The 22,055-nt window shown below is 44.8% G+C and overlaps 1 protein-coding gene across 1 annotated transcript in view; it reads right to left on the reverse strand.

Moving 5' to 3' along the window:
- Window positions 1–13,115: 13,115 nt before the first annotated feature.
- ECPAS (Ecm29 proteasome adaptor and scaffold) overlaps window positions 13,116–22,055 on the reverse strand; it is a 142,019-nt gene continuing 133,079 nt past the window's right edge. Inside the window, exons 43-49 of the mRNA XM_077250898.1 lie at window positions 21,381–21,424; window positions 19,205–19,397; window positions 17,767–17,914; window positions 17,050–17,155; window positions 16,234–16,322; window positions 15,186–15,257; window positions 13,116–13,390 (exon numbers count right to left, since the gene is read on the reverse strand). Coding sequence (XP_077107013.1) covers window positions 13,251–13,390; window positions 15,186–15,257; window positions 16,234–16,322; window positions 17,050–17,155; window positions 17,767–17,914; window positions 19,205–19,397; window positions 21,381–21,424 — 792 coding nt within the window. The 3' untranslated portion in view covers window positions 13,116–13,250. The remainder of the gene's footprint in view (window positions 13,391–15,185; window positions 15,258–16,233; window positions 16,323–17,049; window positions 17,156–17,766; window positions 17,915–19,204; window positions 19,398–21,380; window positions 21,425–22,055) is intronic.

Genomic DNA, 22,055 nt, shown 5'->3' on the forward strand with positions numbered 1-22,055 from the left:
GAAAGGCCGCCGCGCAGGGAAGGAGGAGGCAGGGGCCCACCTTCATGAGGCGCTCGTTCTTAGAGCTGGGAGCGCTGGTGCTAGGTGACTGTTCCCCCTCTCTCCACAAGTTCCTTACCAGCAGCAGCACACAGTACAGGACTACAGGACCTGTGGTGATGTCACGGCCATGTGATCAGTCACAAGCCTGGGAGGTGTCAGCCTCTACAGAGGGAGATAGGAGCTCTGCAGAGAAGACCGGAGAGTCCTGTTCAGCACAGAACGTGTATGTGTCAGTGTGTGTGCGTGTGTTGGGGCACCTCAGGGTGTCTTCAAATGTGACATAGCCCCCTAGATTTCTTCCAGTAAAATTTGCACTCCAAAAGTCATTTGGCGCTCCTTCCCTTCCGAGGCCTGCCGTTCCCCAATACTGCAGTGTACGACAACATATCGGGTGTTGTTGTGTTCGGGAGAGATTGGTGAACAAATAGTGGGGTGCATTTTTTGCTGGTACACCTCTTAAAAATAAAAAAATGAGCCTAAAATGACACCTTCATGTAAAAAATGCACTTTTTCCATTTTCTCAACCAAGTGTTTCCAACTACTGTGAAACACTGGTTGGGTCAAAGTGGTCACTATACCCCCTAAAAGATTCCTTGGGGGTGTAGTTTCCAAAATAGGGTCACTTTTTGGGGTTTCCACTGTGGGGGTACCTCAGGCAGCCTTCAAATGTGACATGGCCCCCTAGATTTCTTCCAGTGAATCCGCCACCCAAAAACCACATAGCGCTCCTTCCGTGTTGAGCTGTGCTGTGTGCCCATACTTTAGTTTACGAGTACATGTGGGGTGTTTCTATAAACTGCAGAATTAGGGTAACCAAGTTTGGGTTTGCCGTTAACCCTTGCTAGGTTGCAGGTAAAATTGGATTACAATGTAATATCTGGAAAAAAAATGAAATTTTGAAATTTCGCCTTCATTCTGCTAAAATTCCTGTGGAACACCTAAAGGGTTAACAGTTTTTAAAAATGAGTTTTGAACAGCTTGAGGGGTGTAGTTTGCAAAATGGGGTAATTTATGGGTGGTTTCTGTTATGTAAGCCCCTTAAAGTGACTTCAGAAGTGACTTGGTCCTTTGAAAAGTGGGTTTTGCTGTAAATGTGAAAAATTGCGCATAAAACTATAAGCCCTATTACGTCGTAAAACAATAAGGTTTCATTTTCAAAATGATGCCAATATGAAGTAAACATGTGGGGAGTGTAAATTAATAACTATTATGGGGGGTATCAGTATTTTTGTAAAAAGCAGAAAATTTCAAAGTTAAAAAATTGCCGATTTTTCCAAAATTTCCGAATATTTAGCATTTTTTTATATAGAAAGGTAAAATATATTGACTCCCATTTAGCACTGACGTGAAGTACAATATGTCACGAGAAAACAATCTCAGAATGGCTTGGATAGGTGAAAGCGTTCCAAAGTTATTAGCCCATGAAGTGGCACAGGTCAGATTGGCTTAGGCACTTGGGTACAAATAGGCCTAGGGCTGAAGGGGTTAATAAGCTACGTATATGTAAGGGCTATCATATCAAAAAATAAACTACAGACATGCATCTACCTAAAAATACCAAAGAAAATTAGTCACTCCGGGTGGTACCGATATCTGGCCCGGCTCATGGACTATATAGGAACTTCCAATTCCGGTATCCATTATCTTGAAAGTATCGGAACTCAGTACCGGAAATCTGATACAGCGAATATCGGCCGATACCCGATATTTGCAGTATAGTGTGTGTCCTCCACGTACCTGTATGACCTCCCTACTGTTCAATGCCTGGGCATGCTCCTGATGAGGCGGCGGATGATCTCCTGAGGGATCTCCTCACAGACCTGGACTAAAGCATCCGCCAACTCCTGGACAGTCTGTGGTGCAACGTAACATTGGTGGATGGAGCAAGACATGATGTCCCAGATGTGCTCAATCGGATTCAGGTCTGGGGAATGGGTGGGCCAGTCCATAACTTTAATGCTTTCATCTTGCAGGAACTGCTGACACACTCCAGCTACATGAGGTCTGGCATTGTCCTGCATTAGGAGAACCCAGGGCCAACCGCACCAGCATATGGTCTCACAAGGGGTCTGAGGATCTCATCTCGGTACCTAATGGCAATCAGGCTACCTCTGGCGAGAACATGGAGTGCCGTGCGGCCCTCCAAAGAAATGCCACCCCACACCATTACTGACACACTGCATTCCCGGTCATGCTGAAGGATGTTGCAGGCAGCAGATTGCTCTCCACAGTATTTCCAGACTCTGTCACGTCTGCCACATGTGCTCAGTGTGAACCTTTTATCTGTGAAGATCACAGGGCGCCAGTGGTGAATTTGCTAATCCTGGTGTTCTGTTGCAAATGCTAAGTGTCCTGCACGGTGTTGGGCTGTAAGCACAACCCCCATCTGTGGACGGCTCATGGAGTCGGTATCTAACCGTTTGTGCTGACACATGCACATTTGTGGCCTGCTGGAGATCATTTTGCAGGGCTCTGGCAGTGCTCCTCCTTGCACATAGGTGGAGTTAGCGGTCCTGCTGCTGGGTTGTTGCCCTCCTATGGCCCCCTCCACGTCTCCTGGTGTACTGGCCTGTCTCCTGGTAGTGCCTCCAGACACTACACTGACAGACACAGCAAACCTTCTCGCCACAGCTCCCACTGATGTGCCATCCTGGATGAGCTGCACTACCTGAGCCACTTGTGTGGGTTGTAGAGTCTGTCTCATGCCATGCTACCACGAGTGTGAAAGCACAATAAACATTCAAAAGTGACCAAAACATCAGCCAGAAAGCATTGCTCCTGAGATGTGGTCTGTGGTCCCCACCTGCAGAACCACTCCTTTATTGAGTGTGTCTTGATAATTGGCAATAATTTCCATCTGCTGTCTATTCCATTTGCACAACAGCATGCGAAATTGATTGCCAATCAGTGTTGCTTCCTAAGTGTACAGTTTGATTTCACAGAAGTTTGATTTACTTGGAGTTATATTCTGTTGTTTTTTAAAGTGTTCCCTTTATTTTTTTGAGCAGTGTATATATAACATTGCATTGTCCTGATGGAAGTGTGCAGAGAGCCCTCTCCTTGCGCGATGCCCCTCTATGTCACTGTCACTACTGACAGCGGCATCAGAGGGGTTAAATGCCTGTGATTGGTGCTAGCACTGATTGTGGGCGTTGCTGCGGGGTGTCAGCTGTCACTTAGAGCTGCCACCCGCACCTGATCGCCGCGAATGAGTGATGACAACCTTGCCGGCTGTGCCAGAAGTGTAAATCGCTAAAGATTGAACCTTTGAAAAACTTGCTCTTACCAAAGGATAACCAGGGAAGTGTAGCGAACTTGATCCAAGGCTATTTGGACAGCTTCCACTCTAAGGCTACGTTCACATTTGCGGTCGGCGCCGCATGCGTCATGCGCCCCTATATTTAACATGGGGGCGCATGGACATGCGTCGCACTTGCGTTTTGCGCCGCATGCGTCCCTGCGGCGCCCGCGTCCGGGCGCAGAGGACGCAGCAAGTTGCATTTTTGCTGCGTCCAAAATCAATGAAAAAAAGGACGCATGCGGCGCAAAACGCAGCGTTGTGCATGCGTTTTGCTGCGTTTTTGTTTGCGTTGTGTGTTGCGGCACCGACGCTGCGGCGCACAACGCAAATGTGAACGTAGCCTAAGCCATGCTGGTGCTGTCCTGCTGGTGGATGTCACACTGGGCCATGGCCATAGTACTAAGGATGGTAACAACTGCTATCAGGGGGTAAGATACAGAAGAGCCAAAGGCAGGACCTATGCAGATGGAAAAGAATTTCCACATACCCAGGCTCTGGGGGGTCCCCTAAGCCGCAATCAGCAGAGGAAGGAGGGGGTACCAGCAGTGTGATATGCTAAGGTTTAGTACAAAAGAAACCAGACCTTGCACGAGATGCAAACATACTAGGGCAGGCTGTATAGCCAAGAGTACAGGGTCCTCTCTGGACTCCAACCTTGAGGACCAGAGAAGGCACAGGGACTAATACGAAAACCAATTGGTGATAGAAGGGATGGGGAGCCCCCAACAAGCAACCTACCCAGTTTGAGGGTCGCTAAGGTTTGAGAACACAGTAAAGCCCGACAAAATTGTGACTGCGGGCCAAGTGGCAGGCTGGTGAAGGTGCGTGGATCAAAAAGAGGAACGATGGAGGAAGAACCTCCATGGGCCTGCTGGCAGAAAGCGGGCCCATGGGCAGCCTGTGGGTCAGTTGCCTACTGTGATTGGTTAGAGGGCGGGCAAATGATGAATCCATTGATAGACCAGCAAGGGAGAGCCACCAAATGCGCTGATTGGCCAGGGGTGTGTGTACAATGACTGTGCTGATTGACCGGCAGATGAACAGCTTCTGGCAACCCTGATAAATCAGCGGGCATGGCCCCACATATACATGGATTGACTAGAGGTCTGAGAAGAATTAAAGAACTGATTGTGAAGAGTAACACTGAGTGCGAAAAGCGCAGGGCTACATCCAAGTCTGATATCACCCACAGTGCACGTGATCCGAGTATACACAGGCTTAGAGATTGAACATCTAATGTGACAGACACACACCACCACCATACTGGAGCTTTTATCTATACACCAATAGCCACACGTAACCCTTAATGGCACGGAAAGGAACCCTCTTCCATAAAATCCCCCCCCGACCCAGGGCTGACACTCGAAGATCTGAAGGAGAGTGGGAGGTGCTCAGGGCTAAAACTGGGGAAACAGAGTACCTGCTAGGGCTCAGACGTGACAAAAGGAGACGCTACTACACCAAACAACTGGGAAGCCAGCGCAATGTAGGGCTGTAACAAGAGACCTACTTAACTAATCTGTCTCGAAGAAGCGTGATCCTGTGGCTAGAAGTTGGACATTCCGTATTTTGCTCCATGCAAACACATGCACGCTATAGAGGACGGGCGGGCGTACAGGAAACCACAAGGCTAGAAGACCACTGTCCCGGTACCTTATACCCCGTCTGCATCATGGTCTAGCCATACAGGCTCGAGAGGGTACTGACTGAACAAAACAGCTTGTACTCTCAGCCTCTGTTTGTGTGAAATAGAGTGCACAATTAAACCCAGTTACCCTAAAAACAATCCATCTGAAAAAGAAAAGGTTAACTCTTAACCTGGCCTCTAAAGGCCTAAACCAGGTGTGAGACTCACACCTTGGTTGCTTCCATCTGACACTATGAAAAATTGATGAGCCTGGTGCTAGCAGGCAAGGTATAGTCTGCCAGGGAGGAGCCAATTTTCAATTAGTTGCATTAATAGTGTCAGCCTCCAGGTGGCAGCAGATTATCCCACGATTACTATGTCCCCCAATAAGACGAACAAGAAATAATTTGTAGTGATGAACAAGCAACTAGCCTCATTTCCATACTAGAGCTCCGAAAACTAATAATTGGTACACTATAAACAGTAAAATCTCATTAGTCCAAAACATTGGACCAATTAACCTCCTGTGCTAAATTAAAAGATTTGTCAAAATACTTAACCCCTTAGTGACCCAGCTAATTTTAACCTAAATGACCAAGCCAAATTTTTTCAATCTGATCACTTTAGGTGGTAATAACTCTGGAACGCTTCAACAGATCCCACTGATTCTGAGACTGTTTTTTCATGTCATATTGTACTTCATGATACCGGTAAAATTTGTTCTATATGACTTGCAAAAATATCGCAATTTTGGCAAAAAAAAATAGCAATCTTCAAACGTTCAATCTTTTACATCCTTAATAGTGATGAACGAGCATAATCGTTGCTCAGGTGGTCTCCGAGTATTTGTAACTGCTCGGATATTTAGTTTTTGTTGACGCAGCTGCATGATTTACGGCTGCTAGCCAGCCTGAGTACATGTGGGGGTTGCCTGTATTCAAGCTGTCTAACAGCTGTAAATCATGCAGTAAAAATAATTTAACCCCTTTCGGACCTCAGATGGGATAGTACGTCAGAGGTCAGATCCCCTGCTTTGATGTGGGCTCCAGCGGCGAGCTCGCATCAAAGCCGGGACATTTCAGCTGTTTTGAACAGCTGACATGTGCCCGCGATAGCGACGGATAGAATCGCGATCCACCCGCAGCTATTAACTAGTTAAATGCCGCTGACAGCGGCATTTAACTAGCGCTTCCAGCCATCGGGTCGGAAATGAGCGCATCGCTGACCCCGTCATGTGATCACTCATAGCAATGCTGTAATTCTGCTACATAGGAGCGATCTGAGCTTCGCTCCTATGTAGCAGAGCCAATCGAGGCTATTAAAGCATGGCAGAAGTAAAAAAAAAAAAAAGCTATAAAAAAATATGAAAAAAATAAACATAATATTAAAGTTTAAATCACCCCCATTTCGCCCCATTCAAAATAAAACAATAAAAATAAAATCAAACCTACACATATTTGGTATCGCCGTGCTCAGAATCGCCCGATCTATCAATAATAAAAAAAAAGGATTAACCTGATCGCTAAACGGCGTAGCGAGAAAAAAAGGAGATTTTTGTGTACTCACCGTAAAATCTCTTTCTCTTAGCCTCTAATTGGGGGTCACAGGACCATGGGTGTTATGCTGCTGTCCACTAGGAGGCGACACTATGCATAATCTGAAAAAGATTAACTGTGGCTCCTCCTCTGCAGTATACACCCCTGGACGGCATCAGCCTTTTCCAGTTCTGTGCAAAAGCAGTAGGAGGAACGTAACATGAATAACATAATTATGCCTGTAAGAAGGCAACTATGTACGAGCTCAAGAAAACAATATGAGAACTCAACAGTTACAACGGCCCGGAAAGGGCAACAGGGTGGGAGCTGTGTCCCCCAATTAGAGGCTAAGAGAAAGAGATTTTACGGTGAGTACACAAAAATCTCCTTTACTCTGTCGCCTCATTGGGGGACACAGGACCATGGGACGTCCTAAAGCAGTCCCTGGGTAGAAAGCAATGGACGAATATTGTGCAGACAGGCCCCTATACTTAGGGCACCGCCGCCTGCAGGACACATCTACCCAGGCTTGTGTCCGCTGTGGACTGGGTATGAACCCTGTAGTGTTTAGTAAACGTGTGTAAGCTAGTCCAAGTGGCCGCCTTACACACTTGTTGTGCCGAAGCCTGGTGCCGAATGGCCCAGGAGGCCACTACCTCCCGTGTAGAGTGTGCCGTAATACCGTCTGGAAGAGGAGAATTCTTAAGGCGGTAGGCCTCTTGTATGGTGGATTTGATCCACCTGGCAAGGGTAGCTTTGGAAGCTGGCAGACCCTTGTGGCCGCCTTCCGGAAGGAGGAAAAGAGAATCAGACCTCCGGAAGGACGCAGTCCTAGACACGTATATACGCAATGCCCTGACAAGGTCAAGCGTATGCAGAGCCTTCTCCACTCTATGAACCGGAACCGGACAAAGGGATGGTAGTGAAATTTCCTCATTGAGGTGGAAGTTGGACACAACCTTCGGAAGGAAGGATGGGACCGTACGAAGAACTACCTTGTCCTGGTGAAAAGCCAGGAAGGGCCGTCTGCAGGAGAGTGCTGTCAGTTCAGACACCCTGCGTAGCGAGGTGATTGCCACCAGGAAAACCACCTTCTGGGAAAGAAGGCGGAGCGGGACTTCCTTAAGGGGTTTGAAGCGTGGTTCCTGCAATGCTGTCAGGACCAGGTTAAGGTCCCACGTTTCTAGTGGTCGTCTGTAGGGGGGAACCAATCGGGAAACCCCGTGAAGGAAAGTCCTTACTTGCGGCTTGGTAGCAATGCGCCTTTGAAAAAGCACTGAGAGGGCTGACACCTGGCTCTTAAGCGAGCCCAATGACAGCCTGGCCTCCAGACTCGATTGGAGAAAACCAAGTACTTTGGGTAGGGAATAAGGGAGTGGGATCTGGCCACGAGATTCGCACCAGGTAAAGAAAGCTTTCCAGGTACGGTAATAAATCTTGGCAGAGGCTGGCTTCCGTGCCCTGATCATGGTTCTAATGACGTCCGGCGAGAGCCCTGCCTGGGTTAGAACCCAGGTCTCAAGGGCCACGCCGTCAAATTGAGAGCCCCTGAGTTCTGGTGGTAGAACGGGCCTTGAGATAGATCGTGGCGGTCGGGGAGACGCCAGGGGGCGTCTGCTGTGAGTTGTACGATGTCGGCGTACCATGTGCGTCTGGGCCAGTCCGATGCAATTAGGATGATTGGAACTCCCTCTTGTTTGATCTTCCTCACCACTCTGGATATCAGGGGGAGAGGTGGAAAAATATACAGAAGCTGGAACTGGGTCCAGTCCTGAACCAGAGCGTCTGCTCCGAGCGACCACGGATCGTGTGTTCTGGCCATGAAGTTGGAGACCTTGGCATTGAAGTGGGATGCCATTAGGTCCACATCCGGGGTCCCCCAGCGGAGACAGATCTGGTGAAAAATTTCGGGATGGAGAGACCACTCTCCCGAGTCTATTCCTTGTCGGCTGAGGAAGTCTGCTTCCCAGTTGTCCACACCCAGAATGTGGTCCGCCGAAAGAACCGACCCTGTGTCCTCCGCCCAGCGGAGGATGTGTGACACTTCTCGCATCGCCTGGGTACTGCGGGTCCCCCCTTGGTGATTCACATATGCCACAGCCGTGGCATTGTCCGACTGTATTCTGATGTGAGAGGCTGCGCTGCCAGTAAGTGATGGAAGGCCCTCAATGCCAGAAGGATGGCACGAATTTCCAGGATGTTGATGGGCTTGGTCGCTTCCACTGGGGACCACTTGCCCTGTGCCCTGTGGTGTAGGTGCACCGCACCCCAACCCGTCAGGCTCGCGTCGGTGGTCAGAACTTTCCATTGACCTGTGAGAAAGGATTTCCCCTTTGCTAGCGAGGTTGGCTTGAGCCACCAGTGCAGGGACCTCCTGGTTGACGACGTTAGCTGGAACTCCCTGTCGAGAGAAAAGGGATTCCTGTCCCAGGACTTGAGAATGGCTAGTTGGAGAGGTCTGAGGTGAAACTGGGCAAATGGGACCGCTTCTATTGCTGCTGCCATCTTGCCGAGGACTCTCATGGCAAACCGGAGAGATCGAGGGGGTTTGCGGGGGAGGGTGCAAACTGCTAGTCGGAGAGCCAGTGCCTTGTCCTTGGGAAGGAGCACTAGACCCCTGGAGGTGTTGAATAACATTCCCAGGAAGGTCAGGGACTGACTCGGGGTTGGTGATGACTTTTGTAGGTTGATTAACCAGCCCATGCGACTGAGAGTATCGGTTGTGATTGAGATGCTGAGCTCGCAGTCCTTGAAGGTGGCAGCCTTGATGAGTAGATCGTCCAGGTATGGAACGACTACTATGCCTCTGGACTGCAGGACATCCATGATGGCTGCCATGACTTTGGTGAAAACTCTGGGAGCCGTGGCGAGTCCGAAAGGGAGAGCCACGAATTGGTAGTGGTCCTGGCCTATTGCGAACCTGAGAAACCTCTGATGGGCAGGTGCAATGGGTATATGCAGGTATGCGTCTTGTATGTCTATGGAGGCGAGATATTCTCGCTTCTCCATGGATGCAATGATGGACCGAAGGGACTCCATGCGGAAATGACGGACCCGTACTTATTTGTTGAGCTGTTTTAGGTCTAGTATGGGCCGTACGCTGACTTTCTTGGGAACTACGAACAGATTGGAGTAGAACCCTCGGAAGCGGTCGGTCGTGGGTACCGGTACTATGACTCCTGCTTGAAAAAGCGAGGAGACCGCTTGGTGGTAGGCACGAGCCTTGGCTGGCGGTTTTGGGGGGACAGAGAGGAAGAATCGGTCCGGTGGGTTGGAGGTGAAGTCTATTTTGTATCCGGAAGACACTAGTTCCCTGACCCACCTGTCTTCTGTAATAGGCAGCCAGACTTGATGAAAGAGCAAAAGTCGGCCGCCTACTAGTGTGGTGTCTTCCGGAGTCCGTGAGTCATGATGAGGAGAAAGTCTGAGATTTTCCTCCTCTGGGCTTAGGCTGGCCTTCTTTTGACTGCCAGGTCTTGTCCGACCTTTGCGTCGATCGTGAGTTGTCCCTGCGTGGGGAACGGTTACGATTTTGTGCTGGACGCGAGACGGACCAGCCGGAGGAATTCCGAAAGGATCGGAATCGAGTTTGGTTACGCTTCTTGTAAGTGCGTTTAGGTTTCAGTTGGGGAAGAGAAGTACTCTTACCCCCGGTGGCGTTGGATATCATAGTGTCCAACTGTTCACCGAAAAGTCTCCCACTGAGTTAGGGGAGGTGCGTGAGGGACTTCTTTGAGGCTGCGTCCGCTTTCCATTCCCGCAGCCAGAGGATACGCCGAATCGTGATGGCGTTTGATGCTATGCCCGCTACTCCCCTTGCTGAATCCAGAGCTGCATGGAGCATGTAGTCTGCTACAACTGCTATTTGAACCGCTTGGTCCGACAGCTCAGGAGCGGATGCTTGGAGAGCTTGTAAATTCTTTGCCCAGGCCAGAATGGCCTTGGCAGCCCAAACTGAGGCGAACGCGGGAGCCAGGGATGCCCCTGTTGCCTCGAAAATTGAACGAGCCATGCGTTCTACCTGCCGGTCTGCTGCATCCCTGAGGGTTGAGCTATCTGGCAGTGAAAGGAGGGTCTGTGCTGCTAGCCTAGAGACTGGGGGGTCCACTTCAGGTGGATCTGTCCATTCCTTGGTGTCCTTCTGTGGGAAGGGGTACCTCGCCTCCAGATATTTGCGATTAGCGAATTTTTTCTCAGGCTGTGAGAGCTGCTTTTTAAGGATCGCCTTAAACTCTGGGTGGTTAGAGAAAACCTTAGGCGGCTTCAAAGGTCCTTCAAAGGAAATCTTATGTTCTGGGGCCTCTGGTGGCGGATCAGAAATGTCCAGCACCCGATGGATGGAAGAAATTATGTCCTCAACTAGCGCTGTATTGCTAGGAGGGATTGTAAAAATCTTTTAAGTGTGCCTCCTATGCGACACTAAGCAAAAACTGGAGAAGGCTGATGCCGTCCAGGGGTGTATACTGCAGAGGAGGAGCCACAGTTAATCTTTTTCAGATTATGCATAGTGTCGCCTCCTAGTGGACAGCAGCATAACACCCATGGTCCTGTGTCCCCCAATGAGGCGACAGAGTAAAGTTAGTAACGCCAGAATTACATTTTTTGGTCGTCACGACATTGCATTAAAATGCAATAACGGGCAGTCAAAAGAACGTATCTGCACCAAAATGATATAATTAAAAACGTCAGCTTGGTACACAGAAAGTAAGCCCTCACCTGACCTCAGATTACGAAAAATGGAGACGCTACGGGTATCGGAAAATTGCGCAATTATTTATTTATTTTTTTATTTATTTTTTATTTTTTTAAGCAAACTTTTGAATTTTTTTTACCACTTAGATAAATAAGAACCTAGACATGTTTGGTGTCTATGAACTCGTAATGACCTGGAGAATCATAATGGCAGGTCAGTTTTAGCATTTAGTGAACCTAGCAAAGAAGCCAAACAAACAAGTGTGGGATTGCACTTTTTTTGCAATGTCACAGCACTTGAAAATGGGAAAACAAATTCCTAGTACACGACATGGTAAAACCAATGATGTCGTTCAAAAGTACAACTCATCCCGGAAAAAATAAGCCCTCACATGGCCATATTGATGGAAAAATAAAAAAGTTATGGCTTTGGGTAGGAGGGGAGCGAAAAATGAAAACGCAAAACCAATAAAAGCTGGGGTCACGAAGGGGTTAATCTAAGGGGATGACACATGGGAGGGGGGTGATTTATTAATTATTGGCTTTTAATCACTGTGATAGTGTCTATTCTAGTAATCAAGCCAGGAACCAATAGGAAAATTCCCTGCTGTTGCCGGCTGGCAGATCTCGGCGGGCGTACTGCACATGCGCTCACCATTATTTTTCAGGAAGAGGATGTGGAGGGCTGGTGTAGGAGGGCCCAGGGGACGGCGAAGGTCCTGGTCTTATTCTCCAGGTTCTCATCCTCCCCCGGTAGCTAAAACCCCAGAGATTTTCAGACTCTGGGTGGCGTTACACCCTTATCCCCGATTGCCGTTTTAGGTTCATTGGAGCCAAAGGCTTTTGAGAGTAAGTGAAATTTTGTCAAAGTCTGGACATTTTTTGGAAGGTATTTTTCTTTTACTGGGCCATAATGATGTTCACTAACAATTTAAGGTATTAGGCTAGGTACATACTGCATTTGTACCCATTGTCGGGTGTACACGCTCAGTAAGTATGTGCTTAACAATGGCCACTGTCAGTACGGATGCCGAGGCATCTGTCCTCCATAAGGTAACAAGATAAAGCAATTGCATAGGAAAGACCAGTCTGCTGCACTTTCCTATATAGTTAAATAGACCTGATTCAGACATATACCGACCAGACAGAGGCTGAAAGAACACACTTTTGGCCTGACTCTGACCAATGGCAGTCTATAGTAACACTATACAGGGTGATTTATTCGCTACTTTATTGGAAAATAGCTGTAACGTCTAAAGGAGACAATATATTGTACTGAAATATGGACTGTGGTTCATGAGAAACTGACGTTTTAAAGCAGGTGTGGAAAATGTCCACCGTTTGCATCCAAGCACGCCTGCACATGCCGTTCCATATTGTTGAATGTATTGAATGCACAGGGTGAATGGGGTCATAGCCTGAATTTCTCGCTGTATGTTCTCTTGGAGGGGGGCCTGTAATGTTTGTGGCTTGTTACTGCACACTCGACCCCTCAAATGGCCCCAAAGGAAAGAAAATACGGCAATAGCTAATTCTATTCTCTTGAATGAGCTCTTTCAATTCCTGAACTACTGTAAGAGTGAATCACCCTGTAGTAGAAATCGGGAAAGCTCTAGAACTACTCTGTAGGTAAGTGCGAAACGCAGTGGGCACCTTGCCTGAATCAGTTATATATTGCTAAACAGAGAAAAGAACAACAAAAATATTATCAGAGAATGGCGGATAAACACAGTTATGTGTTTTAATAATTTATAAATAATCAGTTGCCCAATTAAGAGATTTTTTTAAAAACAGACTTTAGTTTGTTACTGTAGTACATAGGGGCCCTCATAAAATGCTCATGTAAACCTGCAGCTGTCTATACACATGTGCTTACCCATTATTGTGATCTATAAAATGCAGAAAATGTACAAGCAAATAAATGTCATGGAAATATTTATTTTAGGCGTGGAATGATGCATGCTACATCGCAAATGTAATCTTGTGTTGAATTCATCTCAAAATCCACGAAGCGTGTTTGGGTAAGTTGCACAGGTAACCATTTTCATACATATTAATTTAAGTTCCCCAACTTTTTCTTCAGCAACAATCCTTTCTCTCTCAGGTCTGGTCTGCCGTCGAGTTCCATCGTAGATAAAGATGTGATGAGCAGGTTTCTGTTGTCTATTGTAAGGCTTTCCCATTGTTCTGAATCTGGAAAAATAATGATACAACCAACAAAATTATACAAAGAACAAAAAGCGTTTGCTTTTGGGCTGTAATATAGATGGTGTCATATCATGAGCTATAAATTAAAATAGACCTGATGGCAAATTATTATACATGCTGGCCAAGAAGATACACATTTTCTTTTTTTTTTTTTTCTCTAAATGTGTTTATTAGTGCGTTTTAAGACAATTGTAAAAAGAGATATTCCTCACCACCAAAGAGTGATAGAGGCTCCCCATGTATTGACGCTGCTGTGGAGAAGACTGTCACGTGAAAGTTCGGGCACCCCTGGTAAAAATTACTGTTATTGTGAACAGTTAAGCAAGATGAAGATTAAATGATCTCTAAAATGCCTAAAGTTAAAGATTTGTATTTTAGACAAAAAATATATATTTTTATCTTTTACATTTTAAAATTTGCAAAAAGGAAAATGGGCTGATGCAAAAGTTTGGGCACCATACACTGCTATTTTGAGATCTAACCACAGATTTTCAATGATGTTTAGATCAGGGGTTTGGGTACCCCAACTCCAGAGTCTGCTAAATCTTTCTGAAGGTCTTTTGCAGTCAAGCAGGGGTTCTGATTTGTCTCTCTAGCAATCCTACAAGCAGCTCTCACTGACATTTTGCTTGGTCTTCCAGACATTATCTTGCCCTCCACTGTACCTGTTAACTGCTATTTCTTAATTACATTTCGAACTAATGAAAGGGCAACTTCTATCTTCTTATAGCCCCGTCCTGCTTTGTGGGCCTCCACAATTTTCAGGGTGCTAAGCAGCTGCTTAGAAGAAGCCATGGCTGCTGTTTTTTGGCACAAGGTTAAAGGAAGCTGGGTTTTTATAAAGCTGGGAAATTTGCATTATTTGGCCTTTCCTAACGATGATAGTGAACAAGCCATAACCATAACAGACTAAATAAGGTCTGACACCTTGGTCAAAGTTATCTGAGCACATAAATCTCCAAGGGTTTCCAAACCTTTGCATCGGCCCATTTTCCTTTTTGTAATTTTTAAAATGTAAAATATGACAATATTTTTTGCCTAAAATAGAAAGGAAATGTGTCATCTTTCACTGTAAGCCTTTCAGAGATCAGTTCATCATCAACTTGCTTAACTATTCACAATGATAGTAATTTTAAGGGTACCCAAACGTTTACATGTCACTATAGATATATAAATATATTTGTCTATTCACAAGTCTGTTTGAGGTGTGTCGGCAATTAGAACACACAGAAACAAAACAAACAAAAATGGATTCTCCCAATATAATCTTTGAAACATTTAGGGTATGTGCACACGTCAGGATTTCTTGCAGAAATTTTCCTGACAAAAAACGGACATTTCTGCCAGAAATCCGAATACGTTTTTTTTTGCGTTTTTTCATGCGTTTGATGCTTTTTTTGTGCGTTTTTTTTCCAAATGCATAGAATTGCGGGAAAAATGCGGAAAATCCGCAAAATTAATGAACATGCTGCTTTTTTTTACCGCGATGCGTTTTTTTCGCGGAAAAAAACGCACCATGTGCACAAAACATGCAGAATGCATTCTAAATGATAGGATGCATAATGTATGCGTTTTTAATGAGCTTTTATAGCGTTTTTATCGCGAAAAAACCACGAAAAAACCTGAACGTGTGCACATACCGTTAAGGTTAGAATTATGTACTCAGATTCCGTAATACTTACTCTTATTATAATGAATCTATTACATTTCCAGCTCTTTAACATAATCATTGCTCTTGGTTTATGTTCGGAAAGCACCGTCAGTATTCACATACACTTACCTTCAAGTTTCTGTAGCATTACTTCTATTACCGAGATGGCTTCTTGTCTTACAGATGCATAACTCTTATTTTCTGGCAAATGGAAATACACATATCAGAATACTGCCGATAAATACAGCAATAAGATGTTATTAAAGCAACCAATGTTCATGGCTACCTATCAATATTATTGTTTTTCAATAGGGGTCACAGTTTTATTTGTGATGTAGAGCTCCAGTTCTACTCCATAGAGAGAAATAGTAAAATACTTTCTGCAGCAGCCACTAGGGAAGCTTTTCGAATACTTAGGGGGTTATTCATTAAGATTGGCGTACGCTGTACCAATCTTAATGAAGCCATCGCTGGAGTAAACTGCCCCGATTTAGTAAGTGGCGATTGCTGCTTAATGAATCAGGGGCGTCTGATTCTCAGTGTGTGCTGAGGTCAAAAACACGCTAGCCATTTCTGGAGTAAGTTACGCCACTATAGTGGCATACCTAATGATGAAATTGACCAGTCTAACTCACACCATGCTCATAGTGGAGCAGCCGGTCTGGACTGGCAAGTGCAGAGTTGCACAAAAAAATTCTGAGCATTATCACCTTGATTAATTGATCTCTTAGTGCCCTCTACGGGTGGATAAAGACAGTCAGAATTTTACCTTTGTCTATGCAGGTGATTTGCAGCTATAAGCCAGAAAAACTGAAAGGCAAGTGCTAAAATTATATATCATGGTAACAATTAGTGATGAGCGAGTGTGCCAGGATAAGGTGTTATCAGAGCATGCTCGAGTGCTAATAGAGCAGCTTCGGTGTGCTCAAATACTATGTTCGAGTGCCAGCCGCTGCATTTCTCGTGACAATTCAACAGCCACAACACGTGCAAGGATTGTCTGTTTATTAGGCAATACTTGCACATGTTGAGCCTGTCGAACAGCCGCAAAACATGCAGCCGCGGGGACTCGAACATAGTATTAGAGCCCGCCGAAGATACTCGAGCATCCTTAGTTAACACCTTATCTGAGCACGCTTGCTCATCACTAGGAACAATACAAAGATTAATGCAGTACCTAGAGAATGTGCAAGTGCTGAACAGGCTTCTGTGAGGATTTCTGTCAGGGCTGTACTGTCTGAATGCTCCTTTTCTAAGATCATCAAGCTAGAAAAAAAGAAAGGCATTATTGTATTCTCAATAAAACAATGAAATACAACATGACTCCCAGACAAAAATACACTTAGGTTCTTTACTCTCTTCCATACTGATACGATTTTTAACATTTTTGTGTCCAAATGCACTCTGTTTTTGATGTACCATTTGAATGGGGAACTAAGTATTGCTTGAAAGAGGGTCCATGGAGAGAATCAGTCCATTGTCTTTGACAGTCCAGTGTGCAGTCCATATGCTAGTCGAGTGACACCTACGAGCGGGTACCATCTCTGGCAGCACTTGGGGGTACAGTGTAGGAAATACACTGTGTAGCAAACAATGCCGTGGTCTGTGGGTAAGAGGTTTACATCTGGAGATGGCAGCAGATGATTGCTGGGGGAAATGTTAATAATTCTAGACTGACCATTTGCCTAGTACTTCTCACTGTTTACCTTGCATACTGCTGTACTAGAGAAGCTATCACACTGTGCAGCGTGGGCGGATTCATTGTAGTAATTATCAGGAAAAGAAACATTTCTGCCACAGTAATCTCAGCTAGCATAAAACTGCAATGACTACACAGCCACCATAATCTGCAGGGCTGTAAGCAGCTTACGTAAAAACCAACGGTGCCTCTGCCGCAGATGTGAGCAGAGACATTTATTATAGTTCAACAAGAGTAACAACAAAGTTCATTTGTGAAGAACTAACATTTAAGGTTTACCACGACCAAACTTACCCCTGAAAATAGGCGTTCATGGACTGAAGGACGGCGTGCTGAACTTTCCATGTGCTTAGCTTGAGCCTCTCGCACATTAATCTACAGACTTCAAAACGGTAGCAGCCTATTGGACAATGAAGACAGAAACGGGACATATACAATATTAAACACGTGGTTTGTGTAACACAGAACGTTTGAGAATCAGAAAAATGTGCGGGCTATTCCATGGATGAAGGATGTCCAAAGTCAGGTCATACGTATGTACCTCAAGTAGGAGTTGGATCAACTCAGAAACGTGTAATACCATAAAAAGCCCTTCATCTACCTGACCTTGGACATCCTTCATCCACTGGCAGCGAACGGAATATCCAGCAAGTTATTTCTGATTCTCAAACGGTGACTCCAGTTCCAGCCTAGGAACCAGCGTGTGGACCTGGTGGCCTCACAAGCCCTCTACAGTGTTGGGCCTGCTACATACAGCCAACCCAGGTGAGCACTGCACAGTCTGGTATTGAAACTAGATCCACACAGAGTGATTATCAGTATTATCAGCATTATTTTCAGTCTGAGCTTCATGCATGAAAATAAGTGCAGTCAAAAAGAACAATTATTACCCATAGCAACAAATCAAGTTGTAGGTATCAAATCTAGAGCTGAAGCTAAGGGCAACATCTCCGTTTTTTGCTAACGTTTTCAGCTGTACTGCATGTCCCAGTGTGCACTGACAGAACTTACGCTGGGTGTCAGGATTTCTGGGCCAGGCCTTGCCAAGAGTTGAGAAGGCGCACACCAAAGACTCTGTGTGCTGTTCTTTTGCTTTTTCATGCTCTTCCTCATCCTCCTCTTCCTTTGGTGATCGAGCCCCCACAGTTTCCTTAGATGCCTGTGTGCAAGACATTTCATAGGCTGTTAATAGTAAGAAACCATTTGACAGGGAGCTCAGATCTGTCCTACCAGAGCCTTCCTTTCCCTTTGCTAAATAGATCAAGTCAGTCACAGTAAGGACCTACCTTGCAAGACATAAAGGAATTAGATTGAGATTAATATTTTTAAGTCCAAGTAACGTCCACTTAAAAAAAGTGGAATTCCAAAGTCCCATTTGAAGTTCTGCATGAGAGCAACCTAAATCCAGTGCCCCCAACCAGTTTGGTGATTGGGACCATGTTGCACTTAATACATCTTACATACTAAAATGCTACATTGATCTGACATCTCACAGATGCATTTTATCAAAAGGGTAAGTGGCATGCCCTTTGGGAATGGTTAAATTTGTGGAGGGTCCTAATTCCTTAAGAGCCAACCACAGAGATCCTGTCAAACTGTAGTGGATAGAGGGAATCAACTGCACACTAAAGGCACGTAGAGAAGCTTAATTAGATTTTATTAGGAATATTTCATGTCCATTTATCACACAACAGTCGACATACACATGTGTAACGTCATGGGTAGAACACCCTTCATCAGACTGGGAAAAAACCTGGAAACATACAGACATGAATAAATTATGTAGTGACAGAAAAGAACATAATTTCAAAGGTGTGATTACATCCAATAATAATATGAAATCTCAAGATTAATACCAATAATGTAAATTGGAGAAAAACCCACAAAAAGCTCATAGAAAGGGGACACTATCCAATAGCAGAGTCAAGTCATCATATTGTTGGTCAGCCTTGGAGCTAGCTAAGTAGCATGAGGGTACAGGTAGCTGAGGTACTGCCCAATCCATAGAGGATATTCAGGCCAGGGCTCTGAAACCTCAGACTCCGACTCCTCAATGCTGCAGCGCTGGAGTCCTGGGTTCAAGTCCCACCAAGGACAACACCTGCAAGGAGTCTGTATGTTCTCCCCGTGTTTGCGTGGGTTTCCTCCGGGTTCTCCGGTTTCCTCCCACACTACAAAGACATACTGATAGGGAATTTAGATTGTGAGCCCCATCGGGGACAGCGATGATAATGTGTACAAACTGTAAAGTACTGCGGAATATGTTGGTGCTATATAAAAATAAAAGATTATTATTATTATTTTTCTCACTATTTCTCTAATACATGTAATAATGACTATGTGATAGGCAAACATTGACTAGAATAGTGATGCAACTGAATGAACATTTTGTCAGCATATACAAAATCATTTAGGAATTTGTATTAACATCTACTGAAATGGATTTTACCTTTTGTATAAAGGGAAATAGTATGCCAGTTAATTCTTGGAAGTGATCCTCCTTTGTCGATTCCAGTACGTCAGCTGCACACTTCAGTGCTATAATCCTGTACTTGACATTTTCTTTCCGGCACTCTTTTAATACTGCCTGAATAATATCTTCTATACTTGGCTGTGAAGGAACTGGCTCCTTCAGCTGCTTGCTGTGAACAGGGGAAAATATTATATTGGAAATGCTGCATCTTTAGAAATAGCACAGTAACATCTTTTTTCGTTCCAATGTCGTTACTAATCTTAATGCTTGGTCCCACAACAGCAATGTCTGAAACAGCAGCATTGGCCAAAGAGCACTTGGGACAAGGACCCTCAGCTATTAGATGTTGAAGGCTTAGCTAATAATATGCTCCGGAGTAAACATAGTCAATGAGAAGTAAACTATAATATTAAATATCCCTACATTCTTGAGGATGGAGACCATTTTTAATAAGAGGTAAATTGGAAAGTTGCTTGTTTATGATGAAATGTCTTTAATATCAGAACTTTTAGATGACAAAATCTCTACTGTATGATGTAAAGCTGTTACAGCAAATTAATAAGGCTAACAGATAGGTCAAAACCATTGTATGATTTATGTCATTAAGTGTATTATGCCAATACATAAATAGGATACAAAAGCAGACATAGAAAATAAAGGAAAATTACAGAAATTATAAGCATTTAATAGGCAGAACAGTTTATACTATGCAAGCCTGAAAGCTGGCATTACAGCAGAAAGCCAACATGTGGTTAATTTTTGGCATCCAGAGAAGCTGGCAATCAGTATTTTATATTTGTTACCAGACCTGAAGACACTTATTTTGGACATAGGAACCTATTTAATTCCTAGGCGGTTCTGTTCGATTTCACAAACATAAGCACATAGTAGTTTGAAAAAAAAAAAGACAAAGTAAAAAGTGTTTGGAAAGTGTGGAAACTAATCTGTAAAGTAAGAGTTGCTTTAAAAAATAGTATTGTTACTTTAGTGTCATTAATTAATAAAATACAATGTGAAGGAACAAAAGAGAAATCTAAATTCAATCGATATTTGGGATGACTGCCCTTTGCCTTCAACACAGCATCTTCTAGGTACACTTTAGATTTACAATGAAGCAGAGCTGAGAAAGCTAACCCCGCCCCCACCAGGATCTCCATGCACAATGCCCATAGACAGTGAGCTGCTTAGTTGCCAGACAAGCAATGTTAGGGCTTGTAACCACACTGCGGATTCCGCTGCGGATTTGATAAATCCGCAGTGAAAAACCGCTGCGGTTTTACTGCGGATTTATCGCGGTTTCTAGTGCGGTTTTCTCTGCGGGTTTTCACCTGCACATTTCTATTGGAGCAGGTGGAAACCCGCAGAGGAATCCGCACAAACAATTGACATGCTGCGGAAAATAAACCGCTGCATTTCCGCTCGTTTTTTTCCGCAGCATGTGCACTGCGGATTTAATTTCCCATAGGTTTACATTGTACTGTAAACTTATGGGTAACCGCTGCGGACCCGCAGCTGCGGTTCCGCAGCGAAATCCGCAGCGTGTGCACATAGCCTTAATCTTAGTGATAAATCCTTCACAGTTAGTAAACAGCATCACACACTTTAACAAGTAACACATCCCTGAATTCTGTGTTTTAGCCTCTATCTCCTGCTGTCTTCAGATTACACAGCAAAAGCCTGCTGACAGATTCCCTTTAAGAATTATCTTTCACGTAACAAAGAACAATGAGTCCTAGAAGTGATGACATGGCCCCCCACACAGCTCTGATCTCAACAACATCGAGTCTGTGTGAAATTCCTTGAAGAGACAGAAGCATTTACACAAGTTTAAATCCAGAGAAATGACATGTTTGGAACAATCACCTGCTGAGCGCCTTCAAAAACTGCGTGCAAGCATACCCAAAAGAGTTGATGCCATTTTGACCCTGTCTTTATCCATTCACTTTGCATTTTTTACTTCATAAACAAATGACTAACATTTCCATTTTTGAAAGCATTCATACTTTGTAGCATTTTTACACATTTGACAAACGACTGAACAGTACTGTATGCCAATTGAGTTTAACTGCAATGTGGATCATAGAGAAGAAAATAAAAAAATAGTAAGTATGGTTATAGATTTCTGCCTTTTGAAACAAATAGTATCACTCACCTGCAGCTAGAAACCACTGTTCCAATAGCTTTGAGAAGTTCTTCCTACAAAACATGTATGAAATTACGGTAGTTTGTTTAGCAGATTTGTGGAAGCATTAAACAGGTTCTCCACTACTTGGGATACTGATCATCTATACATGGGATAGGGCATCAATATCATATCGGTGGGCATCTTACAACTGGAATTCCCAGCCATAGGTTTAAAGTGGTGACCAGATGAACCGTATATACTAGTGTATAAGTTGACCAGAGTATAAGCAGAGGCACCTAATTTTGCCACGAAAAACAGGGAAAACTTATTGACTCAAGTATAAGCCGGGTTCCTTATTCCCATCCTTGTCTGCATGGCTCCTTATCCCCATCCTTGTCTGCATGGCTCCTTATTCCCATCCTTGTCTGCATGGCTCCTTATTCCCATCCTTGTCTGCATGGCTCCTTATCCCCATCCTTGTCTGCATGGCTCCTTATCCCCATCCTTGTCTGCATGGCTCCTTATTCCCATCCTTGTCTGCATGGCTCCTTATTCCCATCCTTGTCTGCATGGCTCCTTATTCCCATCCTTGTCTGCATGGCTCCTTATTCCCATCCTTGTCTGCATGGCTCCTTATCCCCATCCTTGTCTGCATGGCTCCTTATTCCCATCCTTGTCTGCATGGCTCCTTATTCTCATCCT

This window comes from Ranitomeya variabilis, chromosome 1 (genome assembly GCF_051348905.1).
Source record: "Ranitomeya variabilis isolate aRanVar5 chromosome 1, aRanVar5.hap1, whole genome shotgun sequence".
Classification (NCBI taxonomy): domain Eukaryota; kingdom Metazoa; phylum Chordata; class Amphibia; order Anura; family Dendrobatidae; genus Ranitomeya; species Ranitomeya variabilis.